Source organism: Bos mutus, chromosome 28 (genome assembly GCF_027580195.1).
Source record: "Bos mutus isolate GX-2022 chromosome 28, NWIPB_WYAK_1.1, whole genome shotgun sequence".
NCBI classification, from domain to species: Eukaryota; Metazoa; Chordata; class Mammalia; order Artiodactyla; family Bovidae; genus Bos; species Bos mutus.
The window spans coordinates 30763242-30787640 of NC_091644.1; the positions used below are offsets into that span (position 1 = coordinate 30763242).

General features: G+C 38.7%; 2 protein-coding genes across 9 annotated transcripts in view; one reads left to right on the top strand and one right to left on the bottom strand.

Moving 5' to 3' along the window:
* Positions 1-14901, top strand: part of FAM13C (family with sequence similarity 13 member C) — a 141800-nt gene extending 126899 nt beyond the window's left edge. For 5 of the 8 annotated variants that reach the window (XM_070364556.1, XM_070364559.1, XM_070364558.1 and 2 more), the window contains 5 exons: positions 703-914; positions 8886-8981; positions 10257-10456; positions 12223-12324; positions 14738-14901. In XM_070364556.1, the coding sequence (XP_070220657.1) occupies positions 703-914; positions 8886-8981; positions 10257-10456; positions 12223-12324; positions 14738-14861 (734 nt within the window). In that variant the 3' untranslated portion in view covers positions 14862-14901. The remainder of the gene's footprint in view (positions 1-702; positions 915-8885; positions 8982-10256; positions 10457-12222; positions 12325-14737) is intronic. The other 3 variants (XM_070364555.1, XM_070364560.1, XM_070364561.1) reach the window with 3 other exon arrangements.
* A 1062-nt stretch (positions 14902-15963) lies between these two features.
* Positions 15964-24399, bottom strand: part of PHYHIPL (phytanoyl-CoA 2-hydroxylase interacting protein like) — a 95384-nt gene continuing 86948 nt past the window's right edge. Inside the window, exons 4-5 of the mRNA XM_070364562.1 lie at positions 22564-22681; positions 15964-17405 (exon numbers count right to left, since the gene is read on the bottom strand). Coding sequence (XP_070220663.1) covers positions 16871-17405; positions 22564-22681 — 653 coding nt within the window. The 3' untranslated portion in view covers positions 15964-16870. The remainder of the gene's footprint in view (positions 17406-22563; positions 22682-24399) is intronic.

Consider the following 24399-nt stretch of genomic DNA (forward strand, 5'->3'; position numbering starts at 1 on the left):
AAAAACAAACATCAAACAAAGACAATGTGCTATGTAATTGAGAAATCAATATAAATGATGCCTCATTCAAAAGACCAGTCCCCTAGCATATTCTGAAATGGAATTTCCTAATAAGTCCCAGGTGGCCCTTTTATTTTTAATTATGTAGGTTTATATAAAGCCACATTGCAATAATGGTGATTTCTGGATTTTAAATACTGGCATTAAGACAAAATTGTGAGATCTGTCAGGTTGGGACTGGCACTCTGTCTCCTGTTCCCTGCCCCTCCTATATATCCTCAGATGACTGCCTGTGTAATATCTTCCAGTAGACCTTGCATTTCCACAGGGGGCTCTTCATGACTGCACAACTTTCAAAACCCGAGGAAAGGAATCTTTGAGCGTAGTATTTCAGGTGCTGTGGCAGATAACAGGTGAAAACTTTGGGGCCAAGTACCTCTGGTCTTCTTCCTCTGAAATCTAAACCATTCATGATCCTTCTACTTCTATGAGATCCTTGCCTCAAGAGCCCTCTATTTTCACATCTGATGGGGAGTGTGTGCTGCTAGCCTTGGTTATTAAGGCTGCCCTTGCCCTGTGGAAAGCCATGGTCAGCACTGTTCATTTCCACTCGGCATCAGGGGAGAAATTCCTGAAAGGCTCTCTGCTCTTATTAGACCAATGAGTCTGCGTGCTCATGGTAACTCATCACATTTCTCTTAGAACTAAAGCTGAAGCTGTCGGAAGAGCAAGGGAGTGCTCCCAAAGGCCCACCTAGGATCCCGCCCTGTGAGCAACCCACAGTCCCAAGAGAGAATGGGAAGCCGGAGGCTGTGGGCCCTGAGCCGAGCTCCTCGGGAGAGGAGACTCCAGATGCTGTGCTGAGCTGCCTGAAGGAGAAAAGAGAGCAGCTTCCTTCCCAGGAGGATCCTAAGGTACCTCACCAGCCTTCACAGGGCCCCAGCACTCCACATGGTGCCAGTAAGACCATGGTTTTGACCAGTTTGTACACATAAACATCTTTGTGAGACTGGCTCTGAAATTTCAGTCAGATGAGTTCCTAGTGGGCTGTTAGCTATGACCTACAGTATTGCCACATGGTTCTGGGTGTTGCCATTCTGAAGGTTATAGTGTTGCATGTTGATGACAGAAAAATGGGAAAGACGCTAGCGTATATCATATCTTGTTCTCCCTTACGTTCCCCTGATAAGTTAGCAAATGAACCCAATACTAGGATTATAGCCTCATTTTACCGTGTGTGTATGTGTGTGTGTGTGTGCGTGCACACCCCCATGGACTTAGCCCACCAGGCTCCTCTGTCCCTGGGATTTTTCTGGCAAGAATACTGGAGTGAGTGACCATTTCTTCCTCCAGGGGATCTTCCCAACCTGGGGATTGAACTCAAGTCTCCTGAGTCTCTTTCATTGGCAAGTGAATTCTTTACCACTGAGCCACCTGGGAAGCCCAGGGTCTTTATAGATGTAGTCAAGTTAGGGTTACTTGAATGAGCCATACTCTGGTTTGAATGTTGTCCTTATGAATTTGGGCACAGAGAGTAAATGCCATGTGACTATGGTTTAATATTTCATATCATAAGGATAGAGAGGTAGGGTTTCTTGAGGAGTGCTAGGTAACATACCTGAAGACTTCAGCTTAGACATCTTAGTTTTGAAATCTTGGTGAGATACCCAGATACAGTTGTCAGTTACACATTTGGATATATGAGCTCAAAGAAAAGATGTATTATATTTTACAAAAAAAGATGATGAAACCAATTAGTACTTACCTGGTTAGTCCCTCCTCTCCTGCATATCTATGCTCACATTTTACTAATGCCAAGGAACCTTCCTAGTAGTCCTTTCTGTCTGAACTCTGAGTAGCAGGGTTCTTTCATTTCTTGAATAATCTATAGCTACCATAACATAGGGCTTCCCTGGTGGCTCAGTGGTAAAGAATCTGCCTGCCAATACAGGAGACATGGGTTCAATCCTTGGTCAGAAAGATCCCCTGAAGGAGGAAATGGCAACCCACTCCAATATTCTTGCCTGGGAAATCCCATGGACAGAGGCTACAGTCCATGGGGTCACAAAAGAGTCAGACATGACTTAACAACTAAGTAATACCCTAACATAGCTCTTAACTATTCTGTGTGCCATTTTCTGTCTCTCACGGTACTTGACAACTTCTTGAGTAAAGCTTAGGCTGTTTATTACTTACAATCCTTAGTGTCTGTACATAGTAGGTATTGAGTAAGTGTTTGCAGGGTGAATGGATTTATGAATGAACAGACTAGCATATTAGACTTTGAAATGAAGTCCTCTTGAGGAGAATGCTGGCTTTACTTGTTCTGTTGTATTTACATTATCTAGTCTAGATCTTAAGATGGCAACATATGCCAAATCCCAAAAGGCTTACTGTTTCCCCTTCTTGGTGCATATGATATACAAGTAGAAATGGGCCCTTGGATACCTCTGTCATTAAGAAATAGCATTCAACTTAAAAATAACCAGTGTGTCGTGATGAGTGATCTTCACTCAGCCAATGTATCCCCTCCTCCCACTCACAAAGGTTCTAGACTTTGTCACGGTCCTTGGGTAAGTAGATAACTCTGTGTGTGTGTGTGTGTGTGTGTGTGTGTAGACACATGACATGCTCACATTTTCAGGCACATCTGTGGTTTTCCATTCTTTAGTGCTTCTGATGGTCTTTCCTATATTTTATAGTTACTTTGACCACATCTATAAAAGCAACATATAACACTTAGAGCAGGACTCTGTCCTTGAATAAGCCACTTTCTAGTTATGTATGCTTCACAAGTGAACTAATTCTCTGATATTCAACTTCCTCATCAATAAAAATACAGATAATACCTATTAATATAGTTGTTTTGACAATAAAGGGCGATGCCTGGTAACTGGTGGGCAGTCATTCATTTGCAAAAAGATCTGAGTGCCTATCAGTGTTATGAACTGTGGTATGTGCTGGATAAAAAGATTAACAAGATAGTAAAGTGATGTGGGTTACTGCCTTCATGGTGCTCATGTTTTTCTGGGAGTTGGGATATAAGAAATAACTCAATAGATAAAACCATTAAAGATTTTGATAAGTACTGTGCAAAGAAACATGATATGATAGAAAATAATAAGAATGGTTTCTGTATTATATAGTGTGGTGAGGAAGTCCTGTGACATTTAATGCAAAAGAATCAGCAGGCCAAGAGAGCAGCAAAGAGCATTCCAGATAGATGGAACTGCAAGTACGGCGGCCTTTGAAGGAAGAGCTCGTCGGTGGTTGGAATTCTCAGGTCTGAGTGCTAGTGCACCGGGCTGCATGAGATGAAGTCAGAAAAGACAGGTCAGGGCCCATAACACAGGAGCTCCCAGGCCACTGAAAGTATCAGGAAACTGTTGAATGGTTCCAAGTGTGAAAGTGGCATGGTGTGATTTACACATAAAAGATCTTCCTGATTGATCTATGCAGAATAAATCATAGGAAAATGAGCGGAAACGGGAAGGTGAAAGAAATGGGTGGCTTGGACTAGATGTTCACTGTGGAGATGGAAAGAAGCAGATGCATTCAAACTCTATTTAGGTTGTAGAATCAAAGGATGTGCTGAATCACTGGGTGGTAGGGAGTGAAGGAAAGGAGATGGGTCCATTACTGATGGGGAAAAACTAGAGGGGCGCACACTGAGGGTAGGAGAGGAAGCTTAGCAGGTCTGTTTCAGACATACTTGTTTTAAGATATTTCATGAGTAGGGTGACCCACCATCCCAGCTTTCCCTAGACTTTCCTAACTTTAGCACCGAGAATTCCATGGCCCACCAAAAGCCTCAGTCCTTGGAAAACTGGGATGGTCCGTCACCCTGCTGAGGCATTTAAGTCAAATAAAAACATGTAAGTGAAAGTCTGAAGGTCAGAAAAACTCTGAGTTCTCTAGAAGTCATCCTTGTTTAAATGGCTGTTTATTTCTATTATTTTATTTTACTGATTGGAAGATAATTACTTTCCAATACTGTGAAGGTTTTTTGCCATACATTGCCATGAATCAGCCATCTGTTGAACTGTTTAGTGTCAGAAAGTGAAAAGTGAAAGCTGCTTAGTTGTGTTTGAGTCTTTGTGACCCCATGGACTGTAGCCCGTCAGGCTCCTCTGTCCATGGAATTCTCCAGAATATTGGAGTGGGTAGCCATCTTTTTCTCCGGGGGATCTTTCCAGCCCAGGGATTGAACCTGGGTCTCCTGCGTTGCATTCTTAACCATCTGAGCCACCAGGGAACTCCTAGTGTCAGAAGTCCCTTCAGAGAAGCCTCGTATCGCTGTAGTAGGCTAAAGTTAGATTCTTTAAACAGATATCACCTGCTGTGGAATGTGTGTGTCTCAGGACCTAAAGCTGCAGGATTGTTCTGGGAGAACTTCACACAGCCAACCTGACGTGGCCGGGCAGCTATGGATGGTTCCTAAGGGGGGAGTCTAGAAGCCACAGAAGACGCAAAGGGAGGACTGAAAATTTCTAAGATAGTGTTATTCTTGGCTCCTTAGGGAACTGATTAGCATTTGAGGTGATCTCATTAGGTCCCATTTCTTTAAACTCAAAATGATGGATGATTTTCATTTAGGGTCTTTGCTTTACTGCTTAAAATGCATTAAATATTAAAGCTTTCAAGATGAGTTCTTTCTTTTCTAGAGATGCCTTTTTTATGACTCTTCCTGAAATTTTTGCCATTGGTGTTTAGTCAGAGCTCATCCTAAAACTGACAAATGCAGGGGACCCTACAGCATGGCCTTGTCAGTTCAGATCCTGCCACTGAGTGATTTTCTCCCTCTATCATCTGTGGGTGATTTTTGGAGATAGTCACTTCCGGGTCACAGGGTGTGCATTGAGCCCTGAAAATGAGTGAATCACCCCTCAGTTCTGATTATGATGCCTGTTTATGTCTTCCTCTGAAATGCTGAATTGGAACTGGCACCTCTCCCCTTTTTATTGTCCCTCCCAAGAACTGTAGGTGGGGTCAGGCGCACAGCACAGATTTACATGTGGGTGAGTAATGACCATTACTACTGCTGCCCCTTCATCAACTGTAGTGTCTCTGAAGAGAAAAGCAGATTTTTAAAAAACATAATAATTATAAAGATGAAATAAATTTAATCATGGATTAGTGAGTTGTGCATTGGAGGAAGGGTAAAAGGCACCAAAAGGAATATCCCATCAAGTTCTTTTGTCTATTTATCCTTTCAAAAAATTTTAATTTTCTGAATAGGTGATACTTTCTCACATAGTTGAAAGAACAGAAAAAGCTACACATTAAAAAGACTCCTCCCTGTCTGCCAGCTCCAGTTCTGAGGTCTCCCACCCCTGAGCAGGTGCAGCTGTTGTTAGTAATGTTTTTTGTGTCCTTTTGGAGTTTCTATATAAGGCATATACAAGAAAGGATCAATATACATTCTTAACTCGCCCCTTAAAAAAAGGTAGCAGTCTACATAATTATGAATCCTTTTTTTCATTTTGCATATTCATATTGACATAGTTTCTCATTATTTATTAAACTTATGCTTTAATAGCACCATGGTTTCCTCTTTTAGTAATTTACAACCTTGATGGTAACCGCAAATCAAGTAGTTTGATGACTTAAATAACATTTAGTTGCCTGACTCTGTGCCAGGGATATTTACATAAGATAATTAAAAATAATCCTCATTTTGCATATTAAGAATCTAAAGTTCAGAGAGTCCATAATTTTCCAAATTAAATATAGTGTGTAATTTTTGAAGCCAGTTATCTGAACTTGCGGCCTCTCTTTTCAAGGCCAACATTGATCTGCATATGCTTGGAAACCTGAGCTGACCTGGCCATCCTCTCCAGCAGCTGTTTTGCATGGTGATGTTCACTAGTGACCTCCTGTGTTGTTGGACTGACTGGTTAGTTGAAACAGATTTGTTCCACACAGACTGTCTCCCTCAGTGAGGGCTTGGGGAGACAGACTCAGGGAAAGTTTGACAGAACTTGAGTCCTTAAGGCTAAAGAATAATGGATTCCCATCACTCTCTGTCCAGAGAGGGGAATGTCAGTTCTGCCTCCCTCTGCAAGAGAGAGCTTGTTTATATGGTGACGATTTGAGTGATTTTTATGTTTCTGTGGTTTCCTGTGAAAGAACACAGGGACCAATACCATGGGGAGAAAGGAAACAGGGATGGTGGTAAAAGCACTTAGGCTGCAGCAGTTTTTTCTCTAACGACTGTCTGACCAGGGCCCAGAAAGAATGGACACTGGGGCTGACCACTCAGCAGCAGCTCTGCTTGGAAAACCAGCTTGCTCGGGGCAGCCATTCCAGACCTTGGTGATTGGAATAACCTCCTGGATGGGGTGGGGTGGGGCAGTTTTTACGATGGAGATGTCAAGTTGTCAACAAAGCTTGTCAAATTTCCTTCTATGCATGGTCCCCTCTTGCTTATCCTTCTTGAAGTCTTTTTTCTGATGCCATAAAAATGGAGGAGCAGGAAGGAAGGGTCATTTAGCTTCAAGGTTTATATCCTTAAATTTATCTTTAAGATCAGACTACCCATTCATGCTCTGGATCTCTCTCTGGCTCTTGCAGGTTATTCAACATGGTCCTTGTTTTCTCCATTTAAATAAAAAAACATAAGTTAGATACTACTACTATGTCATAGCCAGCCACTAATATGCAGAGTTGGGGAGCAGGATGCATTTCAGAAAGAGCCATTGGACTCAGAGAGAAAATGGTCTGAATCTCAGTAGAAAGTGGCCGAGGAATGAAGAATAGCTGAGTCGAATGTGTCTCTGCCCCTTGATTGGAGGTACCTGTCCTGCAGAGCCTACCTCGACTCATTTTCCTCCGTGAAGATCCACTTTGCAGGCCTCGTGATAGCTACTCTCCACAGGCCCCTGAGTGGAAGACAGCTCCTGGCATGTCTCACCACTAAGCCTTCTTCTTCAGGCAGCCTGCTGTCCTGTCCAAATGTATTCGAGGATAAGCACTGAAGGCATTAAAGTTTTGGCAGTGTCCTGTACTTATGGCCATTGAACCCTCACATCTGTCTTTGGGGATTACTTTAATAGTGATCCTAAGAGTAAATCATAGAATCATTCGAGTGAAAGATGAATTCCATATGTTATATACCTGCTCTGACTTTTATCTAGCATCTGTGGAAGGAACCTTTCTGTAATAGCATTCATCATTCTAACTTACTTTTTGGTCACTCTTTTCTTTTTCTCGTTTAAGACTAAATTTAGCTTTTATAGAATCCAGACAATATAAAATATTTTTATTGTAAAAATAAGGAAAATCACAAAAATCAAACTGCAATAGAGAGATGCCAATAATAGTTAAATGCACCCCTTTCAAAGTGCTTTCTATGGAATATAAGTCCCAATAAGATACTGAATAAAAGATCATTTCAATGTTTTATGAATTGAGAAATTTTTTTCTTTGTCACCTGTTAAAATCCTATGTAATATGTGGATTTTTCATGTGTAAAAATGTATCATGACTAAGAAAACCTTTAAGGAATGATTGGGCTAGAAAATGAAAGGTTCTTGGGGTTACTTAACCAATAAATGAACTGAACATAGAGAGGTGGTCTTTCTTTCTACTGAAAATAAAAGAGCCTTGGGTCAGATAGCCTGTGGAATTTCTATGAAGATTGCTAAAAATCAGACTACTTTTACTATATATAAAAACCTGGGTTATTAGATGGGGGGTAGGAAAGCATATACATGTGGACCATGAGAATTTGAAGAAATACATGATGTAATTTATCTGGGCAGACAAGACTACAACACAGACAACAGGTGAGGCCCGGGCAGCAAGATACAGAAATGCTTCACTTCCTTTTCTCTGTGAAGAAAGATCAGCAGAGGCCAGAATGGTTCTCAGCTGGGATGGAGAATAGCTAGAAGGCTGAAACCGTACACGTTTGAGCCATTTTCTCTTCCTCCAGGGTTCTCATGGGGGCTCTGGAGGGCAGAGTCAGGACCCTGGGGTGGTTGTGCCGTGTGCTATTTGTACCGTTTCCTTCCCACCACCTGCCGAGTGAGATCCATGGGGCCAGAGGGAAACAGAGTCTGGGTGTGGTGAATATATAGAAACGTCATGTGGGACACACATCAGGAAGGAAAACCAGAGCAAGCAGAGGAGTTTGGTCATTTTGGATGGAGAGGTAGGTAGGTAGTTAGGCAGATGGTTAATAGGGAAGTAGGAAACCATTTAGAATTGTGTGTACCCTGTGGCATGGGAAAAGTAGTGTTTAGGGATGAGTCAAAGGGCAGAATGGATTGGTGGGCCAAGAGGTTATACACTTTTTTTGGTTGGAAGGAACTTTTTAAACTCCCAACATCCTTGTTGTATAGGTAGGAAATTGAGAATCCAGAGAGGTTTATTGTTTTATCCAAAATATTTAGTTTATGTCAGATTTAGCCAGTAAGATAGCATATAATCCAAGAATGTAGTGACAAAGACCTGGACAGGGTTGGTGTCTGTGGGTAGAATCTTGAAAGTCCAGATAAAATACATGTTCCAGAAGAAAAATTGATAGCCTCAGTCATCCATTAGTTTCTTTAAGAATGAAGAAATAAAGAATTATTAATTCTTTAATTAAATAATTAAAGGCACCTTACCATTTAAACACTGAGGATTCCTCTAGTAAGCTCTAAAAACATCTTTCTCAACTTGGACCTCTCCTTTAAGAAACTTTTCCTAGAAGAAAATTGGCATGTGCTTCATACTGTATCTTATCAATGACCTACCTTTTGAAGATTACTATTGCATTTTAGTACTGTAATCCCTTACTTTTAGGCTTCAAAACTTTTTTTTTTTTTTTGGTCCTGTTAAAAGCATTGATGTGTTTTCATTCTTGTTTGAGAAAGGAACAATAATGTCATGTTTTCCAGGTAACGAAGCAAGACAAGAACCTCATAAAGCCTCTTTATGACCGATACAGAATTATCAAGCAAATCTTGTCCACACCTTCCCTTATTCCAACAATTGTAAGTCGGGAAGCTTGCCTTCACTACTAACCTGTCCTTGTGCTTTGTACTGATATTTAGTTAGGGAGGCGGCGCCAGGAGAGGGTAAGCAAGCCTTCTTGGCAGGATATCCTGCCCACACGGCCAGTTGTGTCACAGCGTAGAACCGAGGTCTCCCTCAGCTCCCACACTGTACTTAACAGTGGCTGTTAATTAAAACTACTGTGAAACAGGATTATATAGCGAGTCTATTTTTGAAGCCAGTTTTAGCATTTTCTTTCATTGTTTTGGCATTACCTAATTTACAACAGCACAGCTAGACAAAACAGAACCTGTTCTAGTCTGGGTGTTGTTAATTTTTCTCCTTTAATATGAAAATTGATTTGTGTGTTCTTTCATAATAATGCTGCATTTGTTTTTGGTACCATTTGACCATCACTGTGTAAGACAGAAGCAGATTTATTTCAATAGAAAATATGAATACTGAAATCAGGTTAGACTACTTTTAATTAAGAATGATTTATGGGAATACAGAACTAGAAAAGCACCACAAATCCTACACCACCAATATTAGAACAGTCACTTGCTCAAGATGTCAGTATTAAAAGAAAAGGAATATTAACAGATACAAATTTAAGTATACTCCAGTACATTTATACTTCCACAACTCTAAACACAGAGACATAGTGATTCATACTCTTTGAGATTTTCCCGTTAAGGAAGCGTAATTTAAAACAGGGAATGGTTCTCAGATTTCCTTGCAAGAAAATCTTCTGGTTGTGACAAGCATTATCAAAACAGGTTACGGAGAATCTCCATTTTGTTTTTGGCCTTCATGAAGCGGTTCCCTGAATTTGTCCATTTTCTGAGTATTCTCTGTATCTGAGCCCAGACCAGGGCCTGATTTGGGCGACAGGAGGACACAGAGGCCTGTGGTCCATCTCTGCTCACCCATGCTAACTCTTATGAGGCTGGGGCCCATAAGTCTGGGGGAGGGAAGATTACTAGGCAGTGCAGCCCAGACTGGAACACATCCCCGTTGTCTGTGCCTTCTTTGGCCGGCAGAGGAAGCTGAGCTTGGTAAGCACTTTAGCCCAGCATGGGTGCTTCATTTGCTTATTAGCTTCTGCTAACTTTCTTCTGATGCAACGGAGCTAGCATTCCTCTTGGTTCTCAGTAGGCACAGGGGTCACCTACTGTTTTCATGGTGTCTGTTTATGGTTCCCTTTTCCTGTTTCTGCTTCCCTAAGAGGCACTTAGCACTTTGTGACTCTACTGAACTCTTCTTATGATAAGCAGGAGGAAGAAGACTCTGATGAAGACTGTCCACAGGGAAGTCAGCAGCCTTCTTTGCCAAACCCAGCATCTCACCCTCCTGCTGGCGATCACCTCGCACACTCTGATGAGACTGAGCCCGTGAAGCTCCTGCTCCCCGATGAAAAGAAGGAAGTCAAACCACCAACCCTCTCCATGTCCAATTTACACGAGGCTACCATGTGAGTGTGAGTCCTAAGCGTGGAGTCGTGTTGGAACTACTTCTGGTCTGGGGGACCTTATATGTACACACCATATACAACTCAGAAGAGCTATTACACTCTCTAAAAAATGCCATTTACCAGAAAACACAATCTGGTTATCCTCCTAACAGGGAAATTGAGGAGACAAAGCCATGAGGAACCAAGGCTCCTAATAAGGTCGTAAAGTGAAGAAAGTGTTAGTCGCTCAGTCATATCTGACTCTTTGCAACCCCATGGACTGTAGCCTGCCAGTCTCCTCTGTCCACGGAGTTCTCAAGGCAAGAATGCTGGAGTGGGTTGCCATGCCCTCCTCCAGGGGATCTTCCTGACCCAGGGGTTGAACCCAGGCCTCCTGCAGGCAGATTCTCTATCTAGTCTGAGCCACCTGGGAAGCCCAGTATGGTCCTAAAGATGTCATAAGTGCTGATGTTCAGTTTTCTACTCCTGCATCTCATTTCAGCAGGATCTGGTACCAGTCTAATGCCTGGCAGTGTTGGCCTTTGATGATGCTAGAACAAAAGGAATTGGGATTCTGTGTTGGGCCAAAAGTTGTCAGGACCTTTATTCTCGTCTATTCTATCTAGATAAAATGGTTTTGCCAGACTGGGATTTAAGTAAATGAGCTGACCTTTTTCTTCTAATGGGTCCTCAGTCAGGAGCCATTTGGATTTTCATTAGTGTCATTATTAATATTATTCAGTAGCTGGCCTTCCTCTGATCATTTGGCCTTCTTTCATTTGTATATTATAGGCCAGATTATGAGTTTTTTTAAACACATTTAACAGTGTGGTGAGTATATATGCCCCAAGAAAGGGATGTAATCCCCACAAATACCTGAGACAAGACCAAGGACTAAGTTGTAAGCTGAGATTTTTAGTGTGCTTGTTATCAGCTGGCACCGCAGTTTCAGCTGAGAGAAGAGTGACCTGTTTGGAAGCAGAACATCAATCTTCCCTCTTCCTCCATTTTTCCCTCTTTCCCTCCCTCCCTGACTTCTTCTCTCCTTCTTCCCTCCCTTTCTCCTCTTTCTTGGTTGGCTGGCAGGCTGTTCTAAAGCAAGTGTACTTTTTTTGACGGGGGTGGGTGGGAGGGAGTGTGTAGGGCTCTTTGGAAAGCAGTGGAATCATTTTCTTTATAGAAAATGCCCATATATTTATAGAAAATGCCCATAACACTCAGGGAGTTCACAGAGTTTCTGAAACCAGACACAAGCTCCCCAGGTAAAGCCTCCTGCTGTCAAGTCAGTAGTTGACTTTTCTCTCTTAGAATGAAGTAAGTAGAATCTGCAACGTAATTACAGCTTTCTTTGGGGCTTTGTTTCATTCCCAAGGGTTTTGATATTCCCCCTACAGTGGAGATTCAGAGTAGACTTCTTTTTAAAATCTCTCCCTCTAGCCTCTCTTCAGTCTGTCACCAGATAACTGATGAGTGTGCCTCCAAAATGCTTTCTCCCTCATGCACTCATGTGGCCTTTACTGTCCCCACTTTTTATAATGGACTCAGTCTGCTTGCCTCCCATCTGTCCTTTCCATCTTCTGATGATGTTATTTTCATCCTCTGTGATGCCCCCTGCCATGTGTTCCCCTCTGGTCAGGCTCTACATGTGTCATCCTTATTCAAAAGGCACTCTTTTAAGTAGAACACTTCTGTATCATAATAGCTTCTTGCTAAATAGCTAACTCTGCTCATCTCTCTCAGTTATGCCAGAGCTCCATAATGGCAAATATATATTCTACCTGATACAGGCCTGTACTTCTTGACCATCTCCGAGAAACTAGGGCTGATAAGAAGAGACTTCGGAAAGCCTTGAGAGAATTTGAGGAACAGTTTTTTAAACAAACAGGAAGGTAAGTGTGGGCAGAGATATTTTTTAAGCTAATAACTCCTAGAGAACTAAGAGTTAGGAGTAAGCTCGGATTTTTTTTTTGTTTGTTTATTTTTTGTTTTTTTGCAGTAACAGTGACTTTATACAAGACATAATTTCCAGTGACTTACAACTAGCGTTTGTCTAATGCAACATTTGGGTAGTATCATTATTGGGTATGTTTTATAGGAGGCTGTAGCTATCAAGTATAAGACATGAATCTTTAAAAAAATAAAAGATGAACTCCCTAAATTCCCTAACTTTGCATAATAAATCCCATTATAACTATTGAATCAAACCTTAAATAAATCTATTTGATCTTTCAGCCCATGTTAGTTCTTTGTTCTAAGTTGACTGTTATATAAGTCCAAGTGACCTACCTTTCTGCTGATGGTAACTATCTAATAAGAAATGTTATGTGGTTGTTAAATTCAGAATATAAAACAATTTGTTTTCTTTTTTTCCTTTACAAAATTCCTATACAACTTTTACATTTTTTAACCTATCCAAACACAGGCAATTTAAAGAGTTTGAGAACCTTCTGGTGTGTTATTAGTCCTGCCAAATGGGTCTGCAGTGGTACTTGGCACGCCTCTGACATCCAAGGGTTAGTTATGTTCTATGTGTAGTATGTTAAATGCACCAGTGAGTAGGAAACCCACTTCAGATATGCTTACTATTTGGTTGAGGTTATCTGCCCTCTTGTGGTAATACACTTAAACTAAATGCAGAAGCGGTGCCATATTACAAGCAAAATCAAATAGTTGAATGGCTACGAAATACAGATCTTGCTTTTCTAAAACATTTCATTGGGAAGGGTTACCTGTCCATAGGTAAAATAACCATGCAAATATATTAAAAAATGTAATGTTCTATAAATGTTCTTGGTAATAGTCATTATGCAAGAAGCATAATTATCTAGATATGACCTTAACAATTATGAGCCAGGACCTGTGCTAAATGCTTATGTATGTTTTATATAATGAGAAAAGTGGTTAAGGAAATACTTAGTACAATGCATTCTTGTTTATCAGCTAAAGGGGAGTGTGCTGGACCAGAGATAATTGCATCGTGAACTATTAGTGTTTCCCTATAAATTAGACTATTTCTTCACTTACGTATGTTTACACAAATTAAGGTAGTATTTAGATACCCAGTTATGATAAGTTTGGCCCAGAATACAGAATGGAGTCAAAGGAATTATGTTAGTCTAAGAGGAACTCTGGCTATAGATTTGTATACTGTTCTGAGTTCTGAACTAGAGATTTCAGGTAAGACTCTTTATAGATTCCCAAAGAATATAGTTATCTACTGGTGTTGTAACACTATATATACTGCCCTGAAATTTCTAGTTCAGAACTCAGAACAGTACACAAATCTATGTGTACTGTTAGCTGTTCTTTTATTGGTAAGAAATATAACTTTATATACTGGTAAAATAGAAGGGGTATATGTTGTTTGCTTTTTACCCATTTTCAGCTATAGTTATATTAGAGAATATCTGTGTTTATATTCAGTAGCAATGGTGGTGACTTCATCTGGGTTTTCCAGTCCTTGTATTTCAAAGTCATGAGTGGAAATATTTTAAAAGCAATTGGCCATCTTTATTAACTAAGGAGATCCTGAACTAACTCTTGTCCTTTAGAAAATATATCCTGGCAATGTAATTTTCTGGGAAGGCAGATGATTTTAACTCCAGATGTTACCCAATTATTCTTCAAAGTAAATGTTAAGAACATCTGGCAGGAGGCATATGTATAAAAATGTGCATGATCCTTAGCCTAGTCTTAGTAGAATTAGTGTGCAAAGAACCACTACAATTTAGACTCAGATTCCTTAAAGGAACTTCTCTGTGTCTCTTCTATACATTAACAGACATAGTACTATAATTACAATAAAGTTTAGAAATAATTCATGTTTGTAAGGTAGCTACTGAGCTTTTCCCTCCTATTACCATAGATTTATAAGTTATTTCTGTTAATGTAATTTTCGTAGTATTTTTAGGTTGATATTTTAAACAACTATCACTATAAGGGCTGAATATTCTGCACAGGCTTGGATGTTAGGAGAAAGACTGGGTAAAAAAATATCTTGAGGGTTCTGGTTTTTATTTCCCACAGACCTTTCCACTTCCCCAGTGTTATATGTCTATGCACTGGACAATGTATTTGCAAAACACTTATAATAATTAACTTCTCAGGGCACTATTACATTGAAACCTAGTAACACATGGAAGAGGGAATGAATGAAGAGGAAAAGAGACTTGATGCAAAAATCTAGCGGAAATTGCTACCCTGTCCTTTTCTCACAAGAGTTAAAAAAGGATTTTTAATGACTTGGTTCATTAATGAACTAATGGATTTTATATATATATATATATATTTTTTTTTTTGCAGAAGTCCACAAAAGGAAGATCGGATACCAATGGCAGATGAGTACTATGAATACAAGCACATAAAAGCCAAACTGAGACTATTAGAGGTCCTCATCAGCAAGCAAGATGTGGCCAAAACTATTTGAGGTTCAGGAAATGTTTGTGATCACTTTCACCTGCAATAAGGCAAGTTTATTTTCCTCTGCCGTTCTTGCTAAGTAGTATGACAACTGAAAACTGAAGCACTTTAGTGGGAGTTTTAGCTGTTGTTAAGAATGGATGGCAAGTGTAATTATACATGAATAGAAGGGATTAAAATGGGGGAAAATACAGTAAGTAACACATAATTGGAGATAAACTTCAGCTTTCTCCATGTCAAGGAGAAAATGCAGAGTCAGTATAATTACTTCAGAAAACATCTATTTTATCAAACCTAAGGTAATATAAAGCGTCCACCTGTTAAATGGACCACTGGTTAGAGAAAGTCTACTTAATGTCCAAAGACTGCTTATACTGACATATGGAAAGAGCATGATTTTTAAAAATCAATAAGAACAAAAGAAACTCATTTTACATAGAAAGGGATACAGTTAGTAAGAATGTAATTTATCTGGAACTCTAATAGATTTTTAAGTGATAAAAAATCTACGACCTTGTCCCATAAGTCTGCTAGGCTTTCAGCACCCTAAAATATACTAGAATGTGTCACTGCTAATTTTTTATTTCTATATAAAAATAGCACATTATTTTATCTGTTCCTTAAAATTTTACATTTCTGATTACCAAAGTTCATTCTGATAGCATGTACTTTGTGAATTATCTTTGTTTATAACTGACAGATGTTTATATTAAAATAAAATATTGTATTAAAATTTGAAAATAGGTATTTTGGATAGATGTGTCTGTAGCATATAATCTAATGTGATCATAGTTATATAGCTAATCTTTTTCTTTAAGATTATATAAACTATTTTTCCATTGGGAATATGTGTTTTTCTTAATGTTCCAAGGTCTATACTTTGTAAAGTCAAAAAATTTTCCCATGAACTATAGTTGTTCCTCATTCTGTATAAAATGAAAGGTTTAGAAAATGTTTGCTGTAACAGCTTGGAAAAGAAGCCTGAGTACTTTATTTGTGTCATTAACTTCAGTGTATATTGTTTTGTTATTTTGTATTAAACCACGTTTATTATTTTGCTTTTGTAAAAATAAGTAAAAGGTCCACATTTTCTCTCTCATACCAGCCACGTTTGTAGTTCTCTTTTCTATAATGTTTAAGCACAATGGTGAACAAATTCACATTTTCATATAGTTTGGATGGGATTAATATTGACTCTTTCTGAAGCAGATGGTTTCAGAGGCTTATTGTTGTCTCTATATTTACCTATATTTAGCTGATATTTTATAACCTTTATGAATCAGAATAATGTCCTTCATAAATTTGTTTAATTAAAGTTATGTACTTGTAACAGGACAGATACACAACTATTTGAGGTTTACAAACTACATCTTTGATAAGGGAAATGGTTTCGTGACATGTATACAATTGCTATTAAGATGTAACTCTATATATTCTATAAGATTGTAAATATTTTATACAACAATACAAATAAAATATTTTTCTATTATATTTATTATGTTGAAACACAGTAGTTGTTTCCTGTTAGCTAATATAAATAACATAAATAACACTGTCAAACAACAAGTTGGAAGTGCTGACAATTCTAGGCTTCAAGGTTTAACTCATGCTGCAATTACACTTTTTCATGCGGTTTGGAGTTATCCCAATATTTGTTCAGTAGATTAAAATGAGAGCATATTTAAACACCATTTATAAGCCATTATTTTGTATTTTACTAAAGCAGTTTATATAATAGTTTGGTTATGTTTGGCATAAAGGAAAAATAAAACCATTGCAGCATCTAGGCAAGAGGGTGTCAGAAACAACTTAGGACAGCTCATCTCTCACAGTCGGGGGAAGGGTAGGGAACAGGGAACACTACAACAGCTCGGAAATCTGAGAAGTGGTGGCTCGCTCTTGGTGACAGTGGCATGTGCATGCTTCAGTGGAAAACATCTGGGTGACGAAAATGGACAACAGAGGATCAGGGCTCCTACGGGAAGAAAGGGGGACTGAGAATAAGAAAAGTGGGCATTAACGTCCAACACTAATATTACAGGTTTTGCAGCTGGGATCTTTCTTTGCATTTGCAGTAGATAAACTCATGAGCTGATGACCAGTGATTTCTGCCACGGTGCCTAGAGAAAGATCCACGGGGTCAGTGTAAATGACTTCTAAAATGACATCCTGGGCATGGTGGTAAACCAGCATCCCATCTTCTTCTCTGCAGGTCAGAAATTTATTATCCTGGGAATTTAGTTGAGGAAGGCGCTGCTTACAAAATTCATCTCCTGGTGATCCCACAGGAGCAATGACCAGAATCACATAATGATAAGCAGTGTACATACAGTAGAAGTCCCCAAAGTATAAGTTAGTATTGGGGTTAAAAAGTTTTTCTGCTGCAATCTCAAACCTGTATCTTCCATAAGGCGAATCCTGGGGTGGCTTCCCAGTATTGAATTCAGTGCTGCAGCTAAAGAAGATGCCTTCTAATTTTCCACTGATAGGAGAGCCATGGCTGCCACTGTTATCCTTGACAGAGGGCTGCATAGCATTCCCATGATGTTCTCTGCAAGAGAAAATAAATGGTCACTGCTTGGTACGGTGGTGGTAGAGCTACTCATGTACAGAGTTGAATGGTGACAGACTACGAGTCAACTGTCTACTATTAAGAGCCTGGGTGCTCATCCATCCTACCATCAGATCAAGGAGAAAGCATCTTTTGACATTACTTACAAAAAGCTAAATTCCAGCCGTGACCCTAAGGTAAGAATGCTCTGCTACAAACCTTGGAGGTCTTTTAACATGATAAATTTCCTGGCCAGGAAAACAAAAGTGGAATGAGAAATGTTATGGCTGAAATCACATCCACTATAAGCCTACTGGGTTTTAGAAGTGATTTGGGAAGAGAAAACTGGACTGACAACGCTGGTTAAACATGCTGAATGTTTCTTCAAAGTCTGCCAGAATTTAGGTCTAAAGTGAGTGTTGTCCATGTACATCAGTACAAAAGCATCTTGTTTTATTTTTTTTGCTTCAGTTTTTTAACCCAGGCCCAGTGCGTCTGCCTGCAATGCGGGAGACCTGGGTTCAATTCCTGGGTCGGGAAGGTCCCCTGGAGAAGGAAATGGCAATCTACTCCAGGATTCTTGCCTGGGAAATCCCATGGACGGAGGAGCCTGATAGGCTACAGTCCATGGAGTTGCAGAGTCGGACAGGACTTCACTTTCACTTTCACTTTCCAGTTGACTACTCAGGTCATCTTGCTTGCATTTTGTTTAGAATAGAGCTGGTATCTCCCTTTACCACACTCAGCTCTTTTCTCTACACTTCTCACCTCCCACTGGGCTGGACCTTCGTCATGCAGTTCTTCCTGCTCCTTGGTCCCTTCCATTCAGTTATACCAACGAGAGAGACAATAAGAGACATGGAAAGATAGCCCATGGTCTTAGACTACAAGAATTAATATTATGAAAATGTCCATACTACCCAAAGCGGTCTACATTTAATTGGATCCCTATCAAATTAATATGACCCCTATCAAATTACCCATGAAATTTTTCACAGAACAAGTAATCCTAAAATTTATATGGAGCCATAAAAGATTCAGAATTGCTGTGGCAATCCTAAGGAAAAAGAACTAACCTAGAGGTATAACCCTCCCACACTTCAGACAATACTGCAAAGCTACAGTAAGCAAAATATCATGATAACAGCACAAAAAATAGACATGTAGATCTATGGAACAGAACAGAGTCCAGGAAAAAACCCCATACACCTACAGTCAATTAATCTTTGATGGAGGAGGCAAGAATATATAATAGAAAAAAGAGTTTCTTCGGCAAGTGGTGTTGGGAGAGCTGGACAACTACATGTAAAAGAATGAAGTTAGAAGATTCCCTGACACCATACACAAAACTAAAGGTAAAATGGCTTAAAAACAAATATAAGAGAACACCATAAAACTCTTAGAACATTGCAAAGAATTCTCTGACATAAATTGTACCAGTGCTTTCTTATGTCAGTTTCCCAAGGCGATAGAAATAAAAGCAAAAAATAAATAAATGGGACTTAATCATAGTTAAAAGCTTTTGCACAGGAAACCAAAAACAAAATGAAAAAGACAGCCCACAGCCTGGGAGAAAATAATTTGCAAACGATGTGATTGCCAAGGGGTTAATTTACAAAATAAACAGTGCATTTAACTCAGTAACAAAAAACAAACAATTCAATTAAAAAATGGCCTGAAGACCTAAACAGACATTTCTCCAAAGAGGCATGACCAATAGGCACATAAAAAGATCCTTAACATTGCTAGTTATCAGAGAAACGCAAATCAAAACTACCAAGAGGCACCACTCTCACACTGCTGAGAACGGCCATCAGTAAAATGTCTACAAATAATAAATTCTGGAGATGATATGGAGAAAGGGGACCCTCCCACACTGTTGGTGTAGCTGTAAATTGGTGCAGCCACTGTGGAAAACAGTAGGGAGGTTCCTTGAAAATCTAAAAAGCGAGTTACCATACGATCCAGCAATTCCATTCCTAGGCATATCTCTGGAAAAGATGAAAATTCAAAAAGATACACGCTCCCCAGTGTTTACAGTAGCACTATTCACAATAGTCCAGAGATAGAAGCAACCTAAATGTACATTGACAGATAAATACTACGCAGTCTTAAAACAGAAAGAATGCCATTTGCAGCAACATCAATGGACCTAGAGATTGCCATACTAAGTGAAGAAAGTCTGAAAGAGAAAGACGGTATTACTGCTTCCTATGTGGCCTTCACTGGCGCTGCAGGGGTTAGCACCTTATTATCATCCCTTGGCTATGATGAAGAGTCCTGGTTTCCACTGGGCCCCTTCTGACACCAGCCCAGTGGGAAGGCTGACAGGCAACTCATTGCCACTGGTGTGGGTTGTAAACACCAGCTCCCCATTAGCATTCTCTGATGCTACTGCAACAAGGGGTAGAGGAGGAGGGGAGGGTGGTTCCTAACAGTTGGAAGATGCAAGACTAGGTTTCCTACCTGGCTGTGGCTGGTGGTGTGGAGAAAAATACTTTTTCTGTGGTGTTTAGCTGGAGTAAAGGCAGTTATTGTCTACAAAGTCTGCCTTCAAGGCTGCCCCTTTCCGATTCACTTGGGTAAACACAGAAGACTTTTGGGGCAGGTATTTTTTTCGTCTGTGCCCACTGATGTGAGCTGATGACTAGCATCTAGTCCAGAACGAGAGCTAAACAGAAAATCCATCACTGTGTTGTCCTTCGGGTCCCAAGGTCCCTAACTCGTTGACCTTCTTTCCACCTTTCAGACTCTTACGTTTGCTTTATATAGGTAACACTCCTGGTTTTTAATTGTATGTAGTAGGAGGAAAGGGAGAAATAGGTCTACTCTATCTTGTCCTGAATCAGAAATTCTTACCTCATTACATTCTCAAGAACAAAACCCAATTATTAATATGACATGTATTCTGCATAAATCTACAAGTGCAATTATATGAGGTAGTAACAGCAGAAAACAGATAAACAGGAACTTAGGCTAGGAGAAATGTCTTACTATCGGTGACAGACATCAACTCAGAATATGCAATCTACCGCCGAACACTGATGGAAATCCTACACGTGTCTACCCATATCAGGGGATCCCTGGAGGGAAACCTTTAAGATACAGAAAGGTATTTTAAGGACAAGTAAGCCGCCTAGGGAACTTCAAGGAGGAAGAGCAAAAGTGGTATTTTGATCTGGGGTAACATAAAGCAGTACTCATATAGGAATTCACTCCTAGAGGGAGAGATCAAAACGAGTTCATTCCATGTGGACTGATGCAGAATTTATCTAGGGATTTTTCATAATTCATACTGATTTGGAAAGTGTGTCAGGTAAGTGAAAGGTTCCTTTCTAGTCAAGCACTGTGAATAACAAGATGACATTTTAAATGAATTCTGATACAGTGTGCCCTGATTAGAATGCATTACATAAAAAGAAAATCAAGATCCATTGATGCTAATGTGGTTTCAGTTAATACAACTTTTTAAAAATCAGTGTTGAAAACCTGTACTCATGCCTTGGCAAATATATTTTATGTGTACATACTGAAGTATATGTATATAAACTGTATCAAATTTAACTTTCATGGATTTTACAACTATCATGGAAAATCCAACAAAGGTAAATTTCCCTGTTAGTAAATACACCTTTTATACTAGTATATTGGAATCAATCATACAATATATACAACAATTTTCTTTCCATTTTCCATACTTTCTGTCTTTATCTTTTTTCTTCTTGGAAGAACTTTTGAAAACAGATGGAGCAAATTCTAGAGTTATCTAAGGACCTGAAAACAGGCCAAAGGACAGAGAAAAGTCAGAGAAACAGTGACCTCCAGTGGCCACCTAAGATTGACGCTGGCAGCCTTCCAGGGCTAAGCCTAGTACCAAAGGTCTATTTACTTATTCCATTGCTGTATTTATTTGGGAAAAAATAGCAACAGTGGATCTTTTTTATTTCTAATTTTATGCTTAACAAATATAAAGAAATGCCTTTCTTGTTAAGTCATATGTGGTTATTCCCATACAACAACTGACAAGTATAATACTTTGTATTCTCTCTCAGTTTATATTCTCTAAATTATGTGAACAGCATTTTCCATGAATTATATACACTCAAGGGTAAATAATTTACCAGAAAGAGAATTATAGAGTAAACTCTGTATTTATAGGCTATTCAAACATAAGGCAGGAATTGTTTTCATGATCAAAATATATGATATTGCAAAGCACTTATTTTGAAGAACATGCATGCCTAAATTCACCTCTGTCTCTTTATTTCCCTTTGCATTTTCCATAGCTTGGAGCTTATTTAGATTTGGAACCATCATCTTGATTTAAGAAAAACTAGAGAGTTATGAAACAAAACAACAAACCTTCCTAAATTTTTTTCATATACAATCCCATCAGGAGTTTAAAAAGTGAGAGCAAGGCTTTTAAAATGACAGATTATAGGGATTACCGTGTAGACGTTTTAGAACCTGTACAGCACTGTCAAAGGCTTCTTAAAAACACATATCTACCCATTTACTCTCTTGAAATTCTCTTCTACAAATATGAAAGGGCTGTAAGTATTAAAACTACTTGTGACATGGAATTCTTTTTAATTCTGGGAAACTGTTTTCAGGGACAAACACAGGATAACTTAAAAATAATACTGAACACTAGAATTCAAAAGTAAATAAGATTTCCCTCGTGAATAATTAACACAGTATAATAGCTGGGAGATTTCTACATTGGCAGAAGCCTGACAATCCCACCTAATTCACCGTATCTCATGAGACAGTCACCCTTTTATTCTCTCATTTTCAGGAGAAATTTCATTAGTTGGTATGAGACAGAAGGTACTGAGTAACTGGCAATCAGAGGAGTCCGTGACATGCTCATCAACCTTAACCTTGGCGGCTTAAGGTCTTCCACCCAAACAGATAGGAGTTGGTATTACAAGTGATCACAGAAAGGAATCTAAGTGAAGTGGGAAAAAAAAATCCCATGATCTGATTTTTTTCTTTTACTTAATTATTCTAGGAAATAAAAGTCAGTATAATTAAATATTTTGAGAAGAAAACTAAAATTCCTATTTAACAGAAGCATACTCAACAGAAACCTGAGCCTAGAATTTGGAATGGCACTTAGTAAAGCAAATCATTATGTATCTTTTTCGATTCTTACCGAATGTAGTCAAAATATTCTTTGTGCTGGTTACGATAAAAAACAGAAAATTTGAGCATCCGTCCTGCAATCACTTCAGCCTTCTCCAACAGTTGTGTTAGATGAACTTTTGAATAGTCTGAAAATAACAAAAAAGTTTGTTATTAAAAATACACTATCAAAAGTATTGACTACATGCTTAATAATTTGTAGATTATTCAAATACTCTTTTGCAAAACTCATCTCAGTAAATAAGAAACTGCACTTAAAAAGAAAACATTCACTGTCTTTGTGGCACATTTTTTCTACAAAAATATTTCTGTTTATGGTTGTTTTTAAGAATACACTTGCATTTTTTTCACTCGCTGAAATTAAAGATCCTGAAACCAAAGTGTTAAATAAGGAACACGGATTCGAGTAATGTCAAACAGCACCACACTAGCCTTTCTTCCATCAGCTGCTGAATCAAATAAAAGAAGATTGTAACCTGAAAGCAATAGCAAATATAATTTAAAGGAGTAATAATAATAATGGTCATCTAATTTACTCCCTAAATCTATGAGGCTGGAAAGACAGATTAAATATAACCATTTTATTGATGCAGAGATTGAAGCCTGCCACAGTTTAATGATTTGCCAAATGTCCATAAAGCTAGTAACTTAGAGACCAGGTCTCTGGCTACTATAGTTGGTAGTATTGAGTACACAAGAGCTTGTGAAAATATAAAGCATCTCTCACAGTAAGCTGATCTCTTCACCAGCTTTTTGTTTTGAAAATTGAGGACTGTTGCCAAACTCCTGTTCTAGAATCTAAGCAAAAAGTTTGGTCTATAAAGATTTCAAGACTTTCCAAATGAAAGCAATCTAGTTGAACTACTCATGGCAGCATAGTTTGTGTACTCCCTGTGTCACTGGCTCAACAAACATTTATTTAGATTAGGACATGTGATATACAAGGCACTGTGCAAAATTAAACTAATGATCAATTGAAAAGATAAAAAAATTCCTCTTCCCCTCAAAGAATTCAGTCTAAGGGAAGAGGTAATATATAGACAGCTGTGACTTATTATGGGGTTTTATCTGTGTCACCGATTAAACTAGATTGGTCAGTGGCATTCTGTTTTATTTCCAGTACTTTGCACAATGCATAGCATACAATATATGCTCAGTAAATTTTGAGTGAATTAGATGTCTAGGTTAAAAGACAATATATAAGATAGCTTTCTAAGATTTACAGAGTAAAGGTGATTGATAAAGCTTAGGTGAAACAGGCTCTGAATTATTTTAATAAACTGAAACAACAAGCTTTGAAAAAAATTCTTAGATTTTACTCATGGAAACAAAATGATTTATAGAAAAATATTGTGGCACATTTAAAATAAGCTGGCATTTTCCTTATTATTTACCCCTAAAACTTCCTTAGAATAATTAGGGGATATACTTGAATAAAAGAGCAACAGATCAGTCACTCTAAAGGAAAGAAAGAAAACTAAAGGTCTTTCTTTATATACATAGAAATAAAACATGTACTCCTGTAGTCATATAGATTATAGAATGGAGTATCTAGACAGGTATTTCTGAACTGAAAATGCCAAAGGTCTTCCTTAAGCTAAGGAAGAAATATTATCTCATTTTTCCTTAATGTCAAATGGGGTTTTAGGAGGTACATTATAGCTTCTTAAAAAATGACTACTACGATGCTGTTTGGTACAATTCTATGGAAAATAGCATGTATTAAAACAATGTCAAAAGCTACTATGTCTTTTACTGTGTCTACATCTCTGGTAGGATGCAATCAGGGCAAGTAGAAAGATGTGTAAAAAGAGTAAGCGTGAGGTGGATTCCAAGGAGGAATTTT